Raw genomic sequence first — 14,212 nt, 5'->3', positions numbered from 1 at the left:
GATCTGGAGTTGAGGCGAGGAGGCAGGGAGGGTGCCTAGCGAACCGCCCAGGATCCGGATTCCGCCCTCGGAGCGACGTGCAGCCCAGCGCCCAGGTAGGGATGAGGGAAGAAGGTGGTGGCGTGGCCAAGGATTGTCCCCTGCTTAGGAAAGAGGGCTCTCGGCACTGACCCGCTCCTCCATTCAGGCTCCCTGAGTCGAGATGCTGAGATGGGGACCCTGGTTCTCCTCCCCTGGAGGGGTGCTCCCTCGAGAGCTGGAGCAGGGCGGTGGGGGCGTCCCCCTCCCTCTCGGGGCGGGGGCGGGGGCGGAGCCTAGTGCACCGCTCCCCTACCCGGGGCTGGAGGGGACCCCCCCAGGGGAGGGGCTCGGGGCGAGCGCTGCGGGGCGTCTCCCTCGCAGTCCCGCCCGCCCCTCCGGCCGCCTCTGCCGCCGCGCGCCGCAGCAGCGCCGCCTTCCCTGCGCAGTCGGTGTCTCGGCGTCGCTGGGTGAGTGGGGGCGCTCCGGCCGGGCCCCGGGGATGCGGGGAGGGATCCCCCGAGCTAGGGGCCACGTCCAGGGCTCCCCAACCCCGCGACTCTCCGTGCCTCCTGGGATTCTTCCCACCTGGAGCGCGGAAAGCGGGGATCCCCGGGAAACACGCGGCGCTCTCCAGGGTCCTGACCGCCGAGCGGCCAGCCCCGAGGAGTAGGGTTTCGGTCGCCCCGGAGCGCCCCCTCCAGGAGGGGTCACGAGCGCGTGTGCTGGAAGGATTGAGACGTGGTCCGAGGGCCAGAGCGGCGGGGAGGTTTGTAGAGGGGACCCAGGGTGGGTTTCTCAGGTCGAGCTGCAAGGTTCTTCCCATTTGGGGAATTGGGGGTGTTTGCGGGGACAACGGAATCTTCTTCCAACTGGGAGAGGCAGGTTTGAGGGTGTCAGGGAGGAGGGGGCACTAAAGGAGCTCTCCTGCCCAGCGCATCTTTATGCCCCCGCCTGGGTGACCCAGTTCCTTGGACCTTCAGGAGGGGAGTAAGGGACACATTCCCCTGCTCAGCCCTGCGCTTTTCCTCAGTCCCTTCCCACACACTTGTTTTGGGGGTCCTCAGCTTGGGGCAGAGGAGACTGATATAGAAAGGAGGGGCTACCAACTTACAGAAACATACATGTGACACGCTGCTGAAGACACACACAGGTCTCCCTAAATGGCCACACAGGCACATTCGCTTCACATTGTGACAGGTGCATACCTGGTCACATGCACATATTATGCACATGTACAGACATGGACGGAAACACACCGGGAGATAAATGCATGCAGAACCCAGGGCACACATCATGCATGAGCACATGTATTCCCACACATGCACCCGCCCACATGTGCAAAGGAACACACAAGGAACCTCCCTTACCCTGTCTCACTCTCATCCCCAAGCTCAGAGGGAGGGGGGTCACCTGCACACATCCCTGTCCTGAACTGTCTGGCTGTCTCCTCTCCATTGCCTTCTCCTCAGCCTCACCCTCAAGCCCCTGCCCCAAGGAGATGAAAGGTGAATGCTGGGGGAGGTTGGATGGGCCAGGGGTTTCCCAGGAAAGTAGCCCCCCTGGGAAAGGCTGCAGCTCCCTCTCCTGGGACCTGGCAGCATCCCTGGGAAAATAAAGAAAAATAACAAGGGTACCTGAAGGTCCCACGTGCAGCCGGCCATGTGAGAGGTGCTGGCATTCGAGTTGACATGTGATGGCATGTGTGAGACATGTGGGGTCGTGGGCTGGTGTGTTGATGCACAGGGCATAGGAGTTGTGCGTGGTGCTGGGTGTCAGTGCGTGCGAGTGTGGAGCAGAGGGAATGCTGTGTGAGAAGGCATGATGACCATGGGTGGTGTGGGCTGGTATGTGAGTGGCATGGGCCCCAGGGGGTGGTGAGCTGTGTAGCATAAGATGTGCCAGTGCACATTTACTTGCATATTATTGTGCACACTTTGGTGGCATCTAGGTAATACAAATCATTTTTATTTATCTAACACTTATGTAGCACCTGTCTATGCAGGCATGGTTTTAAGTGTTTCCCGTGCATTAACTAATTTAATCCCCTCCAACAATCCCAGGAGGTAAGTGCTTACCCCCACTTTACTTGAGGCAGAGAGTTTAAGGAATTGACCCAGTCACATAGCTGGTAAGAGGCAGAGTTGGGATTCAAGCCCAGGTGATCTGAGTTGGAGACCAGATGAACACCTATCCTGTGCTGCCTCTTACAGGCACACCTGTAGAAGAGAGCAGAGGGCTGTGATTGGGCTACAGGTGTATTTTTTTTTTTTTTTTTTTTTTTGATGGGAAGTCATGTGGGAGGCAAAGAGCGGGCAGAGGCTAGGAGGAAGGACCAGACTCCTTCTGCACCTCCCTGGGCAACTCTAAGAGTTGGACCTATCGTGTCATGACTGTGTGACATGAAACAGGTGACCTCCCTTCAATGAACCTGCCTTCTCAGCTGAAAAATGGGGCAAATTCTGACTTCGCTTCAGGAGGGTGAAAAGATGTGCACTCTGGAAGGCACCAAGAAGGGTCTGTGTAAATATGAGCCCCCTTTCCTTCCTCCCTCTCCAGATCTGTTCCTAGAGAAGTGTAAGGTCTAGGGAAACGGTGTGGAGCATGTCACAGAGGCCACATGCCTGGATGCAGGCTGTGTGACCTTGGGCCAGTTCCTCTCTCTTGTTGGGTCAAAGGAGGGGTTGAGGTGGCTGGTGTCTGGGGGCCCTTCTGGAATGGTTACAGGTGACTAGGAGGTCCTGACACTCCTCTCTGCCCCTTGACCCCCTTGGGGACCCAGGTGGGACTTGGCTCTTCGGCCATGGGCAAGCAGAACAGCAAGCTGCGGCCGGAGATGCTGCAGGACCTGCGGGAGAACACGGAGTTCTCAGAGCTGGAGCTGCAGGAGTGGTACAAGGGCTTCCTCAAGGACTGCCCCACAGGCATCCTCAACGTGGACGAGTTCAAGAAGATCTATGCCAACTTCTTTCCCTATGGCGACGCCTCCAAGTTCGCGGAGCACGTCTTCCGCACCTTCGACACCAACAGCGACGGCACCATCGACTTCCGGGAGTTCATCATTGCGCTGAGCGTGACCTCGAGGGGCCGCCTGGAGCAGAAGCTCATGTGGGCCTTCAGCATGTACGACCTGGATGGCAACGGCTACATCAGTCGGGAGGAGATGCTGGAGATCGTGCAGGTGGGCCCGGGCCCGAGAATGCCAGGCCAGGCGGCATGCCCTGGCCACCCCTTCCTAGCTTCTCAACAGAGCTGGTAGGCAAGTGGTGACAGGTGCTATTCTTACTACCCCATTGATGGAATTCTCTCGTAGGAAATAATGAATTGCTGATTTAAAAAAACACTGAGAGAACTCCCAAGTCCACTGGGCCCAGATTCACCAATTAATATTTTGCTTCATTTTTATATGAATGCAGTATTTTCTTGTTTTGAATGCTGACCCTTACCCCTAGGTAAAGGATGTATTTCCTAAGAATAAGGACATTCTCTTACATAACCCATAATATGATTATCCAAGTCAGGACATTTAATATAGAAACGATGCTATTATCTAATTGACAGACCATATTCCAATTTTGCCAACTGTCTTCATAATGTTCTCTATAGCATTTTTTTTTTTTTTTTTTTTGCCCTGGTCTAGGAAGATGCCTTGCATTTGGTTGTCTCTTTAGTCGCCTATTGTCTGGAATAGTTCCTCAGCCTTTGTGTTTCATGACTTGACATTTCTGTAGAGTACAGGCCAGTTTTATTTTATTGATCCTCATTTACTCAGGGAGGAAACATGCTTAGAGAGGTCAAGGCACTTTCTGGAGGCCACACAGCCTGAGGGGGCAACTGACTCCAACAGTCACATTCTAACTGGATACTTGGCCATTTTCCAACTAATTGATAGAGGGACCACCAAGGGCGCAGTACTTGGACCTCTTTTCCTTCCTCCTAGCTTCTGCCCCCTTTTTGCCTCCCACATGACTTCCCACCAAAAAATACACCTGTAGCCCAATCATGGCCCTCTGCTGTCTTCTACAGGTGTGCCTGTACTGTGTCCTCGGTGGTACTGTGACGTGCTTATAACCATATGCTGAGTGCATCCTCACTATACTCCCATGAGGCTCGGAGAGGTAGAGTGCTTTGCCTGAAGTCCCACAGTACATAAGTGAAGTCAAGCTCAGCTGGCCACTACTCAGAGCTGCCTTTTGTGTGGGATCTGGGCTCCTAGCCAGGAGATCTGGCTTCCGGTTCTGGAGTCGGCCTTAACTCTTAGGTTGCTCATTTGTAAAATGGGCATGGTGATGCTGACCTCAGAAGATTTAGGGGTCTGATATGAGAGCCTTTCTGAGTACAAATTTAAGTGTGATATGTGTTAGCTCATCCATGTTGGCACCCACTCCCTTAGCCCAGCACTGAAGGTGGTCAGGGCCCTGTTCTATTTTACCTATCCGGTTCCTTGCTCACTTCCCCCAGCTTTCTCCATCTGTAAAGGGTGTGTTGGGGGGTATTAAGCCCCCGCTTCCCAGGCTCTGGCAGGGATAAATTGGGGATGGTGGTTTTAGCACAGGGTGCTGCATATATTCAGTACTCAGTAAATGTTAGTGACTGTCGATCATTTTTGGTTTTTTTGGATCTGCATATCTTCTTCTCTAGTCAAAATGGCCTTTTTAACATCTCTGAGATACCTGGAGTAATGCTGTGGCGCAGACTTGCACAAGCCATTGTCCCCTTCCCTTCTGCATCTCTGAACATTCTCCCTTTGGGTCCCTCAGCTCTGTGAACCTTTCCCCCTCCCAACTCATCTGCCCGCTCATTGGCTTCTCTTGCTATGGGTCTGGCTCTGTGCTCTCTAGCTGGAGCAGAGTGGCTGCCTCGGGAGGTGTTGCTGTCCAGTGGAGACCTAGTTCTTCCATGTCCCCAGCTCCTGTGGGCCAGTTTCTGTATGGTGGAGTTCCTGATGGAAGGATCACAGTAGACAGGGCAGTGGAGAATCACTCAGGGATCAGCTGGAAACCAGCCAATCCAGAGGGATTCGTGTTCTGCTTAATGTGGTCACGCAAGCCTGTGCTGGTAAATCTGAGTCTTGCTGGAGCTAATGCCACTTGTGCATTAGAACTTTCTGGCTGGCCTCTGCTTTCTAGGCCCTGGCTTCCTTTATAGCGGCTCAGAGGCCCCAGACAGGGGTGCAGACAGAGATCTGGAAAACCCTGGTGCCTGATTAATGACAAATAGGCTCCAGTGAAACTATGAGCAGCAACTCCAATTCATTAGGAGACCCAGGAGGAGGGCCGTCACAAAGGGAGTGGTTACTCTCTAAGACACTGCTTAGTCCTCCTCAGGATTCAGCCTGGTGCCAGATGTTGGGCATGATGGGAGGGAAGAGACTGTTCCTCTTGAGGGATCCGCCTCTGGTGGGAGAGATCAATGTGTACATCACCCGGATCAGCGTAGTGACAGGAGTATAAAAGTGACATTTAGGATCCCAGGGGACTGAGGGACAGGGGAAAACCTGGCAACACAGTGGATGAATGATGACTATCATGCAAGCTGCTATTTAGTGACCACTTATTCTAGCCAGCCACTCTTCTGATTGTTCTATCTCATTTAATCCACTAGGCAATCCTAATGAGGGAGATAAAATTAATCTCATTTTACAAATGGAAACTGAGGGTCACAGAGGTTAAGCCCTTGTCCAAGGCTACACGGCAAATAAGTAGCCACTTCCGAGTTGATATTACTTCAAAGCCCTGCTGCTGGTCACCATCCCAGACTGTCCAAGTATCCACCCAGCAGCTAAGAGGTGGCAGGCTCAAGTCAATTGGTCTCTGCCATCCATTCCCTTCTCGAGCCCTGGTTTCTTATCTGGAAAAGGGAGATGATGATTCCTGTCTTTCAGGGCTATTGTGAAGTCTAGGAATATGCATGTAAGAGACCTGGCATGTAGTGGTTGCCTAATAAATGGTAGCTAGTATCGTTACTCTAGGCAGAGTCCGAATATGCTGGGGAATCTCCGAGGCCCAAGGATGTTCAGCTGTGAGTTGTGGTGGAGTTACCCTTCTAGAGAGGTCGGCAGCAGGCAGGCTGTGAAGTGTCTTGAATGCCAAAGGCCAAATGGTTTGGACTTGGAAAAAAGGCAGTGGGAGGTGTTGATGGTCTCTAAACAGGGGAGTGCCAGCCAGGTGTCAGGCACTGCATTAGGTCCAGAGGATCTGGGTACTAACTAGATGCTGGTGGTCCTTATCTGTACGGAGGGAATTAGGAACAACCCAACAAAGGCACAGTTACTTCCTGAGAAGTGGTCCTCAAAGGAAAAAGCCCAGGAGGCTCTGGGACGCATATGCCCCAACTCAGCCTGGGTCAGAGAAGGACTCGATAAGAAAGCATCGTATAGTCTGAGCCCTAAGGAGTGGGAGGCAGCAGAAGGAGGGCAGGGCAGCAACTAGGAGCAGGGTGCACCGTGGTCTTGGAGAGAGGCCTGTGTGTGAGGGAACGGAGGGGGTGGCCTGGGGAATGAGGACATGGTAGTGTAAATTTGTGTTTGGAAAGAGCTTTCAGAGGCAGTGTGGGGTCAGACACCAAGGAAAGAGGCCAGAAAAGCAGCGTGGAGGTAGAAGCTGAACCTGAGGCAGGGGAAGTTTATGGGATGGGAGAAGAAGGGAGGCTTCTGGGAAGAGGTGTCAATCTAGAAGATTGAGGCGACCAGCGGGTGTTTGAGCTCTGGGTCGCAGGAACCCAGCCCATGCCACAGGCTGCGCACTCTGTGCTCTGTACATTGAGCACAAAAACCCTCCTTCGCTTCGCCTCGGGAGCTCCTGCACGTGGCAGCTGCCGCCCTCGGCCCAGCAGAGCTCAGGCTGTCCCTGCCCGTTGGCAGATGCTCATTTGCATTCATTTGCATAACCTTCTCCGCCCCTCTGGGCCCCAGCTGCCTCAACGCAGTCCTGCGCCCCCTGCGGGCCATAGACTGCACCGCAGCCCACTGCCACCCCCAGGGTCCCGGGTCCGCTTCCTGCCGCTGGGTGCTGGTGGTTCCTGAGCGGCCCCGCTAACCTTGTACTTACCCCCAAACCTGCGCTCAGGCACTGCTGCCTAAGCCCTCTAGCCCCCTCGCCCTCTGGGCCTTCAGGTTCTCTAACATCTCTCCTGACTCCTTGCACCCCTCAATTCTCGGTGCTCTCTCGGAGCTTTCGGGCTGCGGTGTCTTTGTTCGTGCAGCTCCCGGTACCAGCAATTCCTTTCCCACCTAGCCCTCCAAGGGAGCTCGGCAGTGCCCGCTCCCATAGCCCTGTCTTCCGGAAGATTCCTAGATCCTCCTTCCCAAAATCCCGAGCGCCCCAGCCTCGGTGACCCCTCTCCAGCCCGCGCGGCCGGTGGGAGCGCGCGGGGGCTGTGTCTGCGGTGGCGGCCCCGCAGCTCTTCTCACTCCCCGCCTCTCCCCCGCCCCCAGGCCATCTATAAAATGGTTTCGTCCGTGATGAAGATGCCGGAGGACGAATCGACCCCGGAAAAGAGGACTGAGAAAATCTTCCGCCAAATGGACACAAACAACGACGGTGAGGGGCGGAGCGGGGCGGGTGGACGGGGCGGGCGGGCGGCGCTCCCTGCTTCCCTCCCTCGCGCCACCTCCCCTCGCTTGCCGCAGCCTTCTCCCCCTCACAGCTCCCCTCGCCCCGCAGGCAAGCTGTCCCTGGAGGAGTTCATCCGCGGGGCCAAAAGCGACCCGTCCATCGTGCGCCTGCTGCAGTGCGACCCCAGCAGCGCCTCCCAGTTCTGAGCGACAGGAGCCAGGCCCCTCTCCTCCCTGCCTTCACCGGCCCCATCCCGGCTCTCAGCTTCCTCTCCTTTGTGTCTATCCAGGCTGGGGGCCAGACTGGGGACTCCCACCGAGTCTGCACTGTGGGGGGGGGGGGCTGGAAAAGGGAAGCCTGCAAGTAAGGGCCCAAGTAAGCAAGCCGTTAGCATTCCACCGTCCAAGAAATAGCTCCCTTTGGTGATGACAGAGATACCTTCTCCGGCTTGGTCTGCTCCTCCGAGTCAGCCCGCCCTTAGCCAGACAGCCCCACCATCTCCCACCCTCCATGTCTCTGAGGCCAGGCACCTCCAGACCTGGGAAGTGCTCCCCCTCTGGTAGGTCTCAGACTGGGTAGAGTTGGGGGTCAAGTCCAGGTGAGGAGTCTATTTGTTTGGAGGGAAGAGAAGGATTCCAGGGTTGCTGAGGGTTCAGGGTTGTGGGGGTTTGAGGAAGAAGATTCTTTAAGTTGCTCTGCCCTGCAGGAGGGCCCCAACCCTTCCTGCCCAGTTCTTGGAGGCCGTGATAGGGACACAACACCTCCCAGGATTCCAGCAGCAGCTGTGGTCCCATAAACCCTGGCTACCTTTGAGCTCTTGGATGGACACAGCTAGACACACAGATCACAGATCTGCCCCTCAGTATCCCCCCCCCAGCAATGGGCAGAGTCCTTGCACCGTGTTCTGCGTGGGAAAGAAGCGCAGGCCCCCTGGCTGAGCCCCTATCCCCTCCTGCATGCAGCCACATGGAGCATCTCTGTTCTTTTTAATAACTTCAGAATAAAGTCTTGTTTCAGTGCAATGGGCTGGGTGGCCGGGGCAGGAGGTGAAAACCCCCTCCCAGGTCCCCAAGGGTCCACTGAGCCCTCTTGGGTGGGCTCTGGGAATCCTGGAGCCATCTGGGCCTTGATGGTCATCTGGGCACTGGCCACGTTCAGGCTTGGTTGCAGGCCCCCAGTGACTGGGACTCCATCGAGGCTTCTGGTCTCAGAGGGTCAGGGGCACAGAGCTGGTGCAACTCAACAGGTCATGGCCCTCCATGGACTCTGGACTCTCCTGCATCTGTGGAGACACTGGTCACTGGTGGGCCTACTGGGTCAAGGCTGGGGTTCCCTCCTCTAGGACACCCCAGGAATGGAGGAGAGAGGGTGGGGAGGATCTCTGGAGGGCAAAGGAGCATCATCATCCCATGCAAGAGCAAGGATAGACCCCTGGAGCATCCCCTACTGAAGCCCAAATGCCCCTTAGCCTGCTTCAACATTTGACCTGAGCCCTGGGAGAGCCAGATGTCATCAGTTGTGTGACTTAGCTAGGAGATCTGGCCTCTCTGAGCCTTTAAACCCCTCTCTTTGGAGTGACCCCATACAGAGGAGTGGGACACACCAGCCTGGACTTCCCAGCAGGAACTCCAGGAAAATATGGGAAGTCAGGAGTATGGGGGGGACTTACCATGTGGTGGCTGCTTTTCCCCCACCAGGGCCTCAGTTCCAGCAACTGGTGGGCCAGCTGGGTGCAGCGCACAGCAAACACACTTTCCGCTACACAGAACACCAGTGAGATGCCCCAGAGGCACAGGCTAGAACTCTGCAGGGTACAGGGGACAGAGATGGCCGCGTGTGTGCCAAGACCCATTCCCACCCCTGTCAAGGGCCTGGGTGCCCCCATCCCAGGCTCAGGCACTCACGTAAATGCGGGTGGGGTCGAAGGGACAGTCGGGTGTGAGTGCCAGTAGTTCAGGGCTCCCAAAAGTGCAGGCAGCCAGCAGTGCCCGTCCCTGGGTAGCAAAGGTCACGGCGATCGAGGCCAAGAGGCCAAGGGCACAGATCAAAGAGAGAAGAGCACAGGCCACACTCGAGCTAAACATTGTCCAGCGCTGGATGGGGGAGGCCACTGGTCAGTGGACATCAGGCTTGGCCTCCCTGGGCAGCTCTGGCCTCCATGATGGTCAGGCACACCCCCTACCCTACAGCCCCATCCCAGGAGGCGCCACATACCAGGGGGGTGCTGGGGAGGTAGCGTGACAACACGATGGCTGCAATGCCCGAGGTGATGACCTGGTGGTGGGGGTGGGTTCAAGTCAGTTCTGACCCTGTGCTGGAGGACAGCAGGGGGAGTCAGGACTGTTCTTGGATAAAGATGCCACCAATATCACCAAAGATGCTCTCCAAACCTCCACCTCCTTGTCTTGTGCTTAGCTTTGCCCTCACTGCCTCCATCTGCAGAGCCATTTCCTCCTTGTCTAGCCCTGGAGTGATCACACCCTGCCTGTAGCCTTCCATGACTCCCCACTGCCTCACATGTGAGAAGGCATGTCCAGGAGTATGCACGCCACAGGATACCTGTGACATAATTCCCTGAAATGGAACAGATTTGGAAGAAACTAAGTAACTCAACTGGCAAGGAATTAAAACCAAAATTATATATTGAAACAAACCAGGACACTTTATGGCGTAAAATTCAAAATCCCTAATAGTATTTGAAATTATTTCAGGGTCTCAGTGACCTGGCCCCAGCTCTCAGCTCCTCAGCCCCACCCTGAGCCACTATCCTCCCTCATTGCCCAGGATGTGGACACCCGCATGAAGGCTCCTGATGCTCACAAAACACCCTCCCTGCTCCCCGTACTGTGCAGATCCTTCCCTGTGCAGGCTTGCCAACCACCCTATGCACTGTCCACCCCAACAGCTGCCCTCTAGATCTTTGGAGCTCCATTCAGTCAATCTTCCTCCTGTTCACTCAGTGTAATGGGCAGAGTACCATGGGTATCCAGCAATGGCTTTCATTCATTGTGCAACCAGAACTAAGTGCCTCAACCTCTCTGTGCTAAGCCCCACTCTGCAGGATGAGCTCACAGAAAGGACACTGGCTTTGGTATCAGAACCACCAAGGTTCAAATTCAGTTTGGCATCTTTGTATCAGCAGGAGGGGTGAATCCCCGAGTCTTGGTCTCCTCCTCTATAAAATGGAGATGATAATGGTCCATGTTGCCAGATTGGTGAGGATTAACTGAGGAAATGAGGGCAAAGGAGAAGTGGTCCAGCCCAGAGCCCATTCCTGGGCCCATTACCTCCCAACTCTGCCTTCCTCACAATAACTGTAATCCCAAGGACACTGGCCACATTTGCATAGCCCAGCCTGTTCCACTTGATGGAGTCCTTCTGATTTGCTTGGGCCTTGTCCACCAGGTGTGGAGGCCAGCAGGCTGCCTGAGCTTTATTTTCAGACAGAGACAGGCTTAGTGAGGTCTCTGCCAGGAGTGGCAGGGATGAGCTCCCACACAGATGTGTAAATGTTCCTCCAAGGTCGCAGGTGCCTCTGCTGACAGGCAGGAAGAGCTCTATAAATCTGAGAATACCAGGCCACTTCATTTGTATATTCATCAAACAGGGGCTGTCACTGAGTCATAACAGGGCTACCCTTTATTGAGCAGTTGCTATAAACCAGGTTTAATGATAAACTCCTGCCAGCCTGGTTTCTCAGGGTCTCCAGAACAGATCGTAGCCATGGCCACCTCCACGTCTTTGCATCTGTCTTTCCATTTTGTACAGGAAATGTCATCCTGCTTCCTTTCCTACCTGCCAGCCCCATGCAGGCCACATACCCGGGTTATTTATTGAAATTCATCTGTGAACTCCTACACATCCATCAAAACCCCTCTGTGAAATCCTCCTGGATCCTCCCAAACTGCTTTGATGTTATTTTATTCTGTCCAAGGGTAATTTGAATATTTCTTGGTGGTAATAACAATCCTAGTTCACACTAGTGCACACTTACCATGTGCTGAGCTCATTATACGAAGCACTTTCTGGGAATGATCTTATTCAAAACTCACCAGGACCCTGTGAGGAGGACACTTTTACCACCCCCATTTTATAGATGAGAAATCTGAGGCAAAGAGAGTTTGAGTGACTTGGTAAATGGCATACTATGCTGGGGCTACCTGCTTATCCTCCCAAGCTGTGGTGGGGACTTGTCAAAGACCTTGCAAGCCCCTCCCTCCCACCAGTCACCCTCCCGGCCTGGCCGTACCACAATGGCAGAGGTGACTGAGAGGATGTTGACCACGCAGTACTGAAGAGCCACAGCATCCCGGGGGGCAGCGACATAGCGCAGCACCGTGCCGTGCAGCACAGCGGCGATGATGAAGCTGATGTGGCCCAGCACCACCAGCACCAGGCCTGTCTTCATTAGCACCTTCCGGAAGTCATCCACGCTCAGGCCACCTGTGGGGGACAGAGACATGGGTGAGGCTTACTCTGCTAGGCAGAGGAGTAAACCTAACCCTGGAGTGATGGACACTGGGTCCTAAGTCTATTTCTGGATGACTTGGAGGCAGTAGCTTGTCATTTTTGAGCCTCAGTTTCCCCCTCTGTAATAGGGGTTCATGATTCATTTGTGAGTCATGGGACTGTAAGGCTGGAAAAGCACCCAGGGGGGATACTTAGTGAAAGAGAGTCATCCTTGTTAGCACTCAAGGTCATGAGCAGCAGGGCTCGAGCTCACATCTCTAACTCCAGCTCCCTGACCCTTCCATTGACATCCCATCCACTGTGCCAGGCCCTGGGCTACCACAGTGAGCTCGACAGTCATTGTCCAGGTTCCATGGAGCCCATGGGCCATCGGCAGGGATTAGGCCCTGCTCGGTATTCAGCTTGGTAGATAGTAGGTACTCAACACAATTGTTGAACTGAACTGCCTAGAGTCAAGTGACTGGGGCAACTAACTAAAGCCCCTGAATTTCCATTTCCCCATCTGTAAAATGGGAAGAAGAACCCTGGTCTCTCAGTGCAGAAGATACATGAGATAGATGGAAAGTGGGTCAAGCTCTGGGGCTCTGGGAAAAGCAAGCTCTTGGGGCGGGGTAGCACTAGGCAGGGCTGTGGGGGAGGTAGGACCAAATGTAAATTCCTTTTGGCCATGTGGCTGCTGCTCCTATCATCACATCCCAGGAACAGGAAGCCCACTCCTCAGACAGCTTAGGCTATTCTAAAGGTGCTCTCTGCAATGTCCTCCTTGGCTCCTGACCCTGTCCTAAAGGACACACATAAAGCTGGTTCCCTGGTCCTGCCAGTCTCCTATGTGAAACTGGAAGACTATGATCAGTTCCCAGAACTAAACAGCCCCTTCCCTTAGCTGCTCCTAATAGGATCTGACTTTGAGCCCCTTCCTAAACCTCAGTCTCCCCATCTGTGACAAAGAGGGTTGATCATATTTCACATATGGGAGTTCTGCAGCTAGATTTAAAAAGAGAGAAAAAGAAGAAAGGAAAAAACAACCACTAGGCTGGCTGTGCTTGGGATCCTGTGCAAAGAGGCAATCCCCACCAGGGAACAGGGAGGCAGGGGCCATTCAGTCACAGACTCCCTGTGACAGAGCATGGGCCCCTCCCCTCTGTTGGCTCCAGATTTCCCAAGTATAAGACAAAGAGGGGTGGTCTAGCTGGCCTCTGAGACCCCTGGAGACTATAGAGTCCTTTGGGGCTGGACCAGGTCTAGGAAGTAAAGAACCCATGATGGACTGGCTGGGCACCGTGGAACTGGAATGACCTGGTGAAGAAGAATGGCCAGCCAAACAGAAAGGGGCATGGCAGCTTCACTGTGGGGGCCTGCTCCACCTCACCCCATCCACCCACCTGCCTACCTGGAAGCCCAGACACCACCCAGCTCAGGGCTGCACTCAATAACAACAGCATCCCAGGACCAAGACTTTGGTTAAGCAAGAGGCACAGTGCCAACCCGGGCCTGCGCCTGGAACCCTGGATTGGGAGTCTCAGGGCAGTTCCTGTTCCAAGTTACCATTCTGGGAGCATTTAGCAATGTGTTAGTCCACAGTGCTAAGCACTTCACTCTCGGAGCTAAGTTTATCTTCATAGAAGACTAGGAGGTGGGTGCTACTGGCCTATTTTACAGATGAGGCAAAACAGAGGCTCACAAGGTGTCTGTGGGGACTCCCCAGGACTGCCGAAGAGCAGCATCGCAGCGCCCAGGGAGCGGGGGGAGGGGCACACAGTCCTCTCCTCTGTGATGATCCTTTGTCACACTGTTCCCTCCAAGCGTGGTGGGGGACAGAAGGGTATGGAAGTGAGAGCCCAGGGCCCTGCTTTCCCTCTCTCTGGTCTCTCCAGCGTATTTTCTGCCACCAGGGTGTCCGGTGAGCATTCACGCCACTCAGAAAGGAAAGTGGTGTCAAGGGGCCGGAGGTGCTTCGGGCCACATTAAGACATACCCGGCAGCCCTCCTTCCTCCATCTCCCTGAAACTGAAGCCCTGAAAGAAAAGTGACGTGCCCAGGCCGCCAAGTGAGTTAGAGGCGGAGCGGTGGGCCTGGCCCGGTGCGGCTCTCCCTACAGAGCCCCACCCCGCGGCAGGGTCTGGGCCTCTCGCGCCCACCCCGCGCCGCTCACCCAGGCGCAGACACAT

At 54.9% G+C, this 14,212-nt stretch overlaps 2 protein-coding genes across 6 annotated transcripts; one reads left to right on the top strand and one right to left on the bottom strand.

Moving 5' to 3' along the window:
• Positions 1–1,259: 1,259 nt before the first annotated feature.
• On the top strand, positions 1,260–7,780 carry Hpca (hippocalcin). The gene is made up of 4 exons (XM_076863031.2): positions 1,260–1,316; positions 2,801–3,199; positions 7,454–7,559; positions 7,683–7,780. The coding sequence occupies exons 2-4, from the start codon at positions 2,822–2,824 to the stop codon at positions 7,778–7,780; spliced, it is 582 nt and encodes a 193-aa protein (XP_076719146.1). The 5' UTR covers positions 1,260–1,316; positions 2,801–2,821.
• A 1,001-nt stretch (positions 7,781–8,781) lies between these two features.
• On the bottom strand, positions 8,782–14,212 carry Tmem54 (transmembrane protein 54). 5 transcript variants are annotated; one of them, XM_076863025.1, is made up of 6 exons: positions 14,197–14,212; positions 11,824–12,017; positions 9,789–9,848; positions 9,479–9,667; positions 9,244–9,378; positions 8,782–8,856 (listed from the first exon to the last, which is right to left on the bottom strand). In XM_076863025.1, the coding sequence occupies exons 1-6, from the start codon at positions 14,210–14,212 to the stop codon at positions 8,782–8,784; spliced, it is 669 nt and encodes a 222-aa protein (XP_076719140.1). The 5 variants fall into 5 exon arrangements, with proteins under 5 accessions (XP_076719140.1, XP_076719144.1, XP_076719143.1 ...); XM_076863029.1 differs by having other exon boundaries at positions 9,479–9,568; XM_076863027.1 differs by lacking the exon at positions 8,782–8,856 and adding an exon at positions 8,884–8,910.

The sequence above is a fragment of the Callospermophilus lateralis genome, chromosome 7, assembly GCF_048772815.1.
Source record: "Callospermophilus lateralis isolate mCalLat2 chromosome 7, mCalLat2.hap1, whole genome shotgun sequence".
Lineage (NCBI taxonomy): Eukaryota > Metazoa > Chordata > Mammalia > Rodentia > Sciuridae > Callospermophilus > Callospermophilus lateralis.
Note: the sequence above shows the minus strand (reverse complement) of the source record. Positions and strands in the feature narration are given on the sequence as shown.